Genomic DNA, 9309 nt, shown 5'->3' on the forward strand with positions numbered 1-9309 from the left:
AGATACTGTCTTTATGTAAAAGGCATTTTCAAGGACAAAAAGTAGGATACAAAGTTATACTAACAAAAGGAAACTAGTGTTTTGAGAAAATTAGATGCCAAGATGTTAATTCAATACATAACTACAATTGAAAGCAGCATGAATGTATATTCGAAGTGAATGGTAAAGGCTACATGTACTATCATATTCAGTAAAGGGAAGCTTTATTTGTTTATTAATTTACTAGAGGCCTGGTGCACAAAATTTGTGCACTTGGCGTGGGTTCACTCAGCCCAGCCTGTGCCCTCTTGCATTGCAGCTTAGGTCCGGGAGTGGGCCTAAGCCAGCAGGTGGTCATCCCCCGTGGGGTCCCAGACTGCGAGAGGGCACAGGCCGGGCTGAGGGACCCTCCTGAGTGCACAAATTTTTGTGCACCGGGCCTCTAGTATATATATATATATAATATAGCCAGTGACTGGAACACTGTAATGACTGAAATGACCTGTCATTATGACACCCATTGCGCCCAGTGAACTGGCCCAACCTGGAGGTGGGGCCAGCCAGCCAACCTCCTGTGATTCCTCCCACCAACCACCCCACCCTCGATTGGCCCCCACCACCCCAATCAGCCCACAGCCCCTCCCCCCAGCTGGCCCAACCCCTGATCACCCCCCTATCCCAGTAGGGGCGGGAGCCCGCCAGCCAACCTCCTGTGGACCCTCCCCCCACCCGGCCCTTCCCTCAGTGGGCCTCCACCACACTAATCGGCCTGCAGCCCCTGCCCCCAGCCAGCTCCGCCCCCGATTGCCTCCCACACCAATCAGGGGTGGGACCTGCCAGCCAATCGCCTGCGACCCCTCCCCCCAACCAGCCTGGCCATGATGGGCCTGATCAGGGCCGGCCAGCCAGCCAACCTCCCACCATCTCTTCCTCCCAACAGGCCCAGCCCCAATCTGCCCCAATTGGAACCGGGCTGGCCGGATCCCACCCATGCACGAATTCATGCACTGGACCTCTAGTAAATAAATAAAGTAGTCAGATGGCCTGTGGCAGTTATCAGTAGATATTCTATAAATGTCACAGAAACAAGCATTCAGTAAGTAATAGTGAATGACTATACAAATTAAATTTAAAATAAATTTATTCAGCATATATAACTTGCAATTTGACTCTCCTCCTCCCCCACCTCCCATTTGTCTAACAGGCACTTTTTCAATAGAACTGTAGCATTTTTTAAATTTATTTCTGGATTACTTTCTTCCTTTCTTTATTTATTTTAGCTATTTTCAAAGAAAATTCCAAGAAACCACTGCAGGAATATTGTGGAATCCCTCCCCTACAGATTATAGAAAAAGGAGATTTAAGGCAGACATATGCACACCTCTGACCTCAAGCACAACTGCCTTTGCTAATGCTACTCGGATTGCAATAATGAAAGAAAAGGATTTATTCAAATATCTTGAGGAGCTCAGGAGTAAGAGCCATTTATTTTTTTCCCTCTATTGTAAAGGATTTATTTATATATTGGTCAGAAATAAATACAAGAGGCCAAGTGCTGTAAGAGCAGGACCACAGCCTATCTACCCAGATATCATTTGAAAGCAAAAATGTATATTTACCTGCGTGCTCAGATACCTGGATGAAGCTGAGAGCCTTCAGGAAGTGGAGGGGTGGAGGTCACAGGAGAGCAAAGAAAATGGGTCATGGCACAGAGACGTGTAGACAAAGCAAAAGAGATGCCACATGTATGTCTTTCATGTGAATTTCTTATTATTTGTGATAACATTTTTTGTGTGTGTGATAATATTTTTTATCTTTTTAGGATGCAATCCTCCTTCAGATAACCCATATTCAAAAATACCCGTCTTTCCGTTGTTTCCTAATGTGGATGGGCTGGTAGTGGGAAAGCCATTCAAAGACATGCATAAATTAGAAATGCTTAGGAGAAAGGAGCCTCTAAGTTTCTTTGATAACTACTTTTTCCATAAAAGAGATTGGAAAACACAGGTGAGATTTAGATTTTGTCACATCAGTTAATTTAAATACTTGTGTTGTCTTTTATTGATTTCAGAGAGGACGGGAGACGGGGAGAGAGATAGAAACATCAATGATAAGAGAGAATTATTGATTGGCTGCCTCCTGCACACCCCACACTGGGGATCCAGCTCACCCGGGGATGTGCCCTGACCAAAATCAAACCGTGACCTCCCTGGTTCATAGGTCGATGTACAACCACTGAGCCATGCCAGCCGGGCTAACTACTTGCGTTTTTAAGTTCTAACTTAACAGAACTAGTAACATGCTTTTTAATGACAGATATTTTTAGTCATTTTATTTCAAACCAGATTCCATAGACATAGTCCTAAATTTAAGCTCAGGTATAAATATTTAATTTCAACAAATAGTTAAACTTACTGAAAAATACAATCCTAGGTTTCAGGGTTGGGGGGTGGGGAATACAAGAATAATAATAAAAAGGCCCTCAGGTCCTACCTCCAACTGTTCTTCCATCAACTCGGGGATCAGAAGCTGCAGTTTGGTCTCCCTCAATGGGCTCTAGATGGTGGTGGGCCAGACACAACCCAAAAGAACAGTGTTGTGGTGGAGGGGCTGTTCTGCCCTGGGACTGGAACCTCATTTATACTCCCAGCTGAACCTTCTGGATCTACTTCAAGATCTGTTGCCTCTAATCTATTTGCCCTCCTGTCAAGGTACACTTTATCATCGTGAGTTTTAAGGTCTCAGGCAAGTATGCCCTAGTTTCTGGATATTCTTTCAAGCTCTGTCCTTCCCCTGGTTTGTCACAGGCCTTCCAGCCTTAGAAACAAGATCAAGCTTTGACTAGAGACTAGCCCAGCCTGTGGAGCATCTCTGGGTTTCAGAGATCCATGTGTGGTTCACATCATTATCACATGCCTAAAAGGTCCCTGTAGGCATAGGTTTAAGAGTCCCAGAAGGAGGAGGAGGGAGAAAAAAAATAGGGAATTGCTCATCAAATAGGGATGAAGTCAAAATTATGCAATATGAATAAATTCTAGAGATCTGCTCTACAACACTGTGTATGTAGTCAATGCTGTATCGTACACTAAAAATAGTGTTGAGGATAGAGCTCTTGTTAAGAGTTCTTACCACAGTAAAATAAAAATAAAAAATTTTAAATGTCTCATGATGATCACAAATGACCTAAAGTCAAGACTTTGTCTTTAGCTCTCCAAATGAAGTCACACCCACAGACAAATATCATTGACAATATGGTTTATCAGTATTTTTTAAAGTTCCAACATGCAGCCAACATTGAAAACCATTGCTCAATGAAAAGGGAAACTGGATAAATGAGGGGCAGAGACAGAGCTGTCTATATAACTTGTAAGGCCTAGTGTACAATAAAAATGTAGGCACCTTGTCCAAAATTATTAAGAACATAAAGATGGCAACCGTGGAACATTAAGCTGAATTCAGGGCCCTTCTAAGTTTGAGGTCCTATGTAATTGCATAGGTCACACACCCATGAAGTTGGCCCTGGAAAGAGGATAATTGAAGGGATACGGTCCAGAGAACAAATAAAGATACAGGGGGAGATTTTGGCCTTGGAAATTAGGAAAAACTCACATATAAGAGGGAAGGAGGAAAAACCAGGTTCAAGGATGGAGAAATCCTAAGGTGGAAAGAAGAGTAAAAAGGATTCATATTAGATAGCCTTGAAGAGACAATCTGAGGGAGTATGAAGGTCTAGTTTTCTAGTGGTTACTATGAAGACTGTTAACAGTGAATGAAGAAAAGTAATATCAAACAGCACTGAAGGTTTGGAAGAAATTAGGCAATACACATTTTCACAAAAGCAATCAGCATATTCACAAGATTTCTACTATATTGTTCAGCTGCCCAGGAACAAGGAACATGGAAGGCTTGTTCCCATGAGAAGTCTGAGAGTAATGTACATTGTACTCGGTGGAGAGCATATTCATTTCAGTGCTGTGTGATGGCTTGGAAAGTTTTTGAGTAAGGATGGAGTTGGCTCCTCTCTACCCTCTATATCCATTCCATACATAAATCATCTCAAAGTCAATACTTCCCTTATGAGAAGGCTTTATCATTATAAAAGAGAATTTGCTAAATGCCCATCTACATATGGGACAATACCTGGTACCCCAAAACACCCGAGAAGTGCTTTAGCAACAACCTTGTAAATTATAACAAACCCTTTCATAATACAACATACTTCTGTTTATTATGTCTTTGTTGTATAATTCAAACTAAAATACATCACTAACCTTCTTTTAAAATGCGCATCAAGGCAGCAAATATAAAGCTTATCGACTCTCCCTCCGGCTACCCAACTGAGATCCTCACCATTGACCAAATGTTGAAGAAAAAGCAGAAATGGACAGTGGCTGAGGCAGCTGTTCTTAAACCGCATGTGAGTACTTGGAGTTGAATGCCTTTCCAGAAAGCATTGACAAACGTATTTTCGACTTCGATCCTACAACCATAAAACCATGAGGGTATTTTTTCCTCTGTCTTTAAAATAAGACATAGATCATTTCTAATTTTTACCTGTTGTAATGACTTTTTTAAAACTTTTAAAATTGATTTCACAGAGAGGAAAGGAGAGGGATATAGAGAAACATCGATGAAAATCATTGACTTCCTCCTGCACACCCCTACTGGGGATTGAGCCAGCAGCCCAGGCATGTGTCCTGACCAGGAATCAAACTGTAACCTCCTGGTTCATGGTCAGCCCTCAACTACTGAGCCACACCAGCTGGGCATAATGACATTTCTTGCTCTATAATCAAATGGATTCCAATGTTAACTGTTATAATTTATCCTGCTAATCACCTATGGAGCCATACCCAGCATCATTTCTGGGACATTAATTTGTTTCATGCTGGAAATAGCTACTAGTTAAGATACTAAACCAACAATCACAGTGAGTGGTACACTCAAGGAATCATGATGAGTTGAAGCATCTTTATTACAACAGCTAAAATAATAATAGTAATAATAGTTTAAGTGAGCTTCCTAGGTGCCAGGCATTGTGTTCTTCAAGTGCTCTAATTCACATGCACTAATTCATTTACTTATCACAGTGACCCTTTGGGGTAGGCACTGTTATCATTACTTATCATTTTACAGATATGCACAGAGAGGTTAAGTGACTTGCCCAACGGCACACAGCTAGGCAATAATAGAGCCAGAATTATAAGCACTGGCAGCTTGGCTCCAGAATCCACACTTGTAACCACAAGTCCATGCTACCTGTCTATTTTTGTGACCTGACTTCTTAGTTACTTTTGTAGTCCACAGAGACAGACTGAGGTGTATTTATTTTATTCCGCCTCCCTTCTGTATTTGACACTAATGACAAAGCTCTCCTTGACACTTTCTACTTCCTTGGCCTTTACAATACTGGATCTTCAATTCTCCTTGTAGCGCTGTGTCCTTTTCTCTCCTCTTTCCTGAATGTTCATCCCTAAGTCTTAATATTTCCTTGTTTTCTAGTGTCATCCTGCTGCCCTTCTCATTATATACGCTCATCCACTCATTTGTTCAGTAAATATTTATCCATTGTTAACAGAGTTCTGGGATTAGGAGATACCAGAGAGAAAAAACACAGTTCCTATCCTCACAGAGCTTAGAGTAAGGGTGGAAGACAGGGAGGAGGAAATGAGCGGTAGTAATTGTTGTGATAAATGTAACTTCAATGAAGGCCACTGAGCCCAAGGCCTCCAGGCTGGCACACCAGATGCCCCAAGGGCTGAGATGCTTGGGAAGATCAATAACTTGGCATACCTGTAACCCAGTCACAGCACAATATTGGGGATCTCTGCATTAATCGAAGGAAAAGCTGGGATGAGTATTGTTTGGACTATTGATCTACCCTGCGTATTTCAACTGCCACCTATACACTAATAATTTATAAATTTGTCACTAGTCTGGACTTCTTTCCAGTACTTCTGTCTTACCTCTCTGACTGCTAGACATTTCTACTTCACTGTCTTATAGCATATCCAACCTGACATGTCCAAAACCAAATTCGTTATCTGCATCAAATTGGCTATTCCTTGGGTGAATATCTCAGATGTTGGTATCTACCATCTTCCCAGTCACTGAAACTAGAAAGCCAGGAGTCATCCTTAAGTTACACATTTTCCTCATTCCTCACACCTACCAATCACCAAATCTGGCTACTTTCATTCCCCTGAAGATGTTTCAAATCTGTCCTCTTCACTCCATCCTATCACTACTGCCTTAACCGAACCCTTCATCAGATCCAGCCTAGACAACAATCTCCAACCTTGTAGCCCTACCTCTTAGTTGCTCCCCTCTGCCCATTCTCCACACAGGAGATCCAACTATATCACTGTCCTGCTTAAGAATGAATGCTTCCCTCTCACGGATGACAGGGTTTTCAAGTATATTTCATGCTCCACACAATCGAGGAATTTCTCTCACAGCCATCAGAAAGAGTGGCTCACTACAGCGTGATTCTCACTGAGGAAAGGGTTCTCCCCAGCCTAAGGGAGACTAAGTCTAAGGGCCAATCACTGGTACAGCAGGCCTTGCCTGCCTTGCCTGCATCACTCCCTCCCACTTTAAACTTGTGCTTCAGCAATAGCAAAGTGCACTACCCCCCTTCCCTACCAACATTAAGATATTTATTATTGCCTTTGAGCCTTTGCTTATACTAATCCCTCTCCCTGGAACGCCTTCCCGTCACCACTCTCAATTTTACAAAATCCTTAAGGACCTACGCAGCTCGGCATCTTCTCCCTCCCTAACCTAGGGTGGACTGAGAGCCATTTTTGGCACTCCTCTTATAGTCAGAGCCTATCGCGTTCCCACATTTCCTCTTTGTTTTAGTCTATTATTAATATTCTTATAAAATTTCTTATAATCTCATTATTCCAAGGTAATTTATTTTCATTGTCCATCAACTCCTGACTCCTCAAGAGGCACCTCCAATATATAAACTCGGTGACTTTCAACATAACTCTTGGGATATTTAGAATTGTGGTCCACAAATCAAAGATATTTTAAGATAACAACTGTAAACTTCTGCTTTCTCATTACAGGTGAAGAGAGCTATAGAAATCTATAATTTAGGAACTGCTCTTGAGCACCGGAAAGAAATGCTAAATTTCTGGCATAAGATCCGAGGGGATTTGGTTGGAGTAGACACTAAAAATGAGTCCTTTTATGAAACCTTTTCTACTTATACATGGTCCTGGAATGTTTGCCAAGAATTACTTTCCCCAAAGGACTTAAGGTTGTTTGACGCCTGCATGAATAGAAATTCCTTCCACAATTCTTCAGTCTCTTCCTCTTCGGATACCAGTGAATGTGACATAGAAACAGGAAGAAAAAGAAAACAGGATGGTTTCAAAGGGTCTCGACAATGAAATTTCTACATTTTCTAAGCAGCTCATTTCACTCTACTTTTTCATAGATATCAAAATTATGGTTCTTTGATTTTGTCTAGTACATTCTTAGCAGCTGGAAATGTTGACATCTTTTAAATTCTAACCAGTAAAAAAGTTTAAGTCATAATATGGTTTCCCTTTTCTAATAGTTTCTAGTAAATAAATGTCATTCAGTTATTTCCCTAGCAACCAGCTGCCCTCTGCTGCCCCCATCTGGCTCAGGCTCAACACTGCCTGGGCAGGAGAAAAACTGAAAGCAGGCACTTACCTGGACACAGAGCTACTTACCCTTGTGAGCTCCTAAAGGCCCTCTCAGCAATAAACATCTGAGTTTATGTGACTATAAATGGCATTGGGTTTTTTTTAAAATTTGCCAGGGTGGCCTGGGGCAGTGGATGACAATGACTTTTCCGTTTCAGGGAATAATATCACCATTCCCCAGGGAGTCTTGACTATATGTGGGTGTTCCTAAGGCTCCTTTAGCCACATACCTTCAGGCCCTCTTAAAAACAGCCCTTCTCACCCATTACATTTCTTGTTGTTGCCCTTTAATACACTGAATAAAGCAGCACATAATAACTATATTATAAGTTAGGGGTTGTAATTATTTGATTGTGGAAAATGTATATAAAACTTACTATTTTAATCATTTTAAGTGTATATCAACCCATTACACTTTTTCCATTATAAAAAAAGGAAAAAATAAATAACAGAAAAAGGAAAGGACATGTTCCATATTGATGGTGCCAGTGGCTTATAATGTAAAATTATAACATTCCAGGAAAAAGCAATAAAGAGAATGAAGGCAGCAAAACTGTTTAATAAAATAGCCTTGAAGTAATTTTGCGTTACCTTGAATATTCAAAACCATCTAAATATACTTGCCATAAATAAATAAATATACTTGCCATTATTCATAATATTGGGGAAAATAACTAACTTTATAAATGGCCATGTTTTCTAACAAAAACAGATTTATAGTTTGATAAGAGTTGTTTATTTTTGTATGGCTGCGAGTGTAACAGGCAATCTAAGAGATTCAATTTGGATGCCAAAATATTAGAATTCTTGGGATACTTCCTTGGACCAAGGGGATAATAAAATAATATTTTAAGTAGATCTGTCCTGGAAAATAAAAAATGTACAGTAATATATTCTTTATATTAAATTGCCACATACTGTTGGTAACAGTATAAACTAGCATCTCTCTGATGGAATACAGTATAGCAATGGGTACTCAGCCATTCATTCGCCAATTATTTATTGAGTTGCATACTATGTATGCTAGACCCTGGATCTAGGATCTGGATATATAACAGTAAACAAACAGATAAAATGCCCTGACCTCACAGAGCTTAGTAATGGAGCTAATTATAACCATTGACTCAGTACTTCCAGTTCTATAAATTATTACTAAAGAAATAACCATGAATGTACAAAATGATTTTGTTATAAGGATGTTTATCATGTTGAATTTTTAGGCAAGAAACTTAAAGAAGTCTAACTGTCCAATAAATCGTGATACAACTATATAAAACAGTACCAGGATAATTAAAATGATGTTGTAAAAGAATATTTCAAACAAAAGAATGATATCCACACGCTATTATTAAGTTTAAAAGCAGGCTACAATTGCTAAGAAGCATGAGAGAACTTTATGGGTTAGTTCTAAAACTTAATTATGATGGTGGTTGCACAAATACAGATTTTTACAAAAACTCATTGAACCGTACACATAAAATGGATGAATTTAATTGTATGTAAATTATACCTCTATGAAGTTGTAAAAAAAAATGGGGCATGGAGCAGTTTGTTCTGAAAGTAACTTAAAAGTTATTTCTACAAATAAATTAGAAAAAGAAAGGAAGGATATAAACCAAAATGTTTAATGGGTTAAAGGAAGGAT

At 40.0% G+C, this 9309-nt stretch overlaps 1 protein-coding gene across 1 annotated transcript in view; it reads left to right on the top strand.

Moving 5' to 3' along the window:
- EFCAB3 (EF-hand calcium binding domain 3) overlaps positions 1-7382 on the top strand; it is a 19458-nt gene extending 12076 nt beyond the window's left edge. The window contains exons 6-9 of the mRNA XM_006770273.1: positions 1260-1453; positions 1802-1986; positions 4274-4396; positions 7056-7382. Of these exons, the coding sequence (XP_006770336.1) occupies positions 1260-1453; positions 1802-1986; positions 4274-4396; positions 7056-7382 (829 nt within the window). The remainder of the gene's footprint in view (positions 1-1259; positions 1454-1801; positions 1987-4273; positions 4397-7055) is intronic.
- Positions 7383-9309: the final 1927 nt, after the last annotated feature.

Source organism: Myotis davidii, unplaced genomic scaffold, assembly GCF_000327345.1.
Source record: "Myotis davidii unplaced genomic scaffold, ASM32734v1 scaffold684, whole genome shotgun sequence".
NCBI classification, from domain to species: domain Eukaryota; kingdom Metazoa; phylum Chordata; class Mammalia; order Chiroptera; family Vespertilionidae; genus Myotis; species Myotis davidii.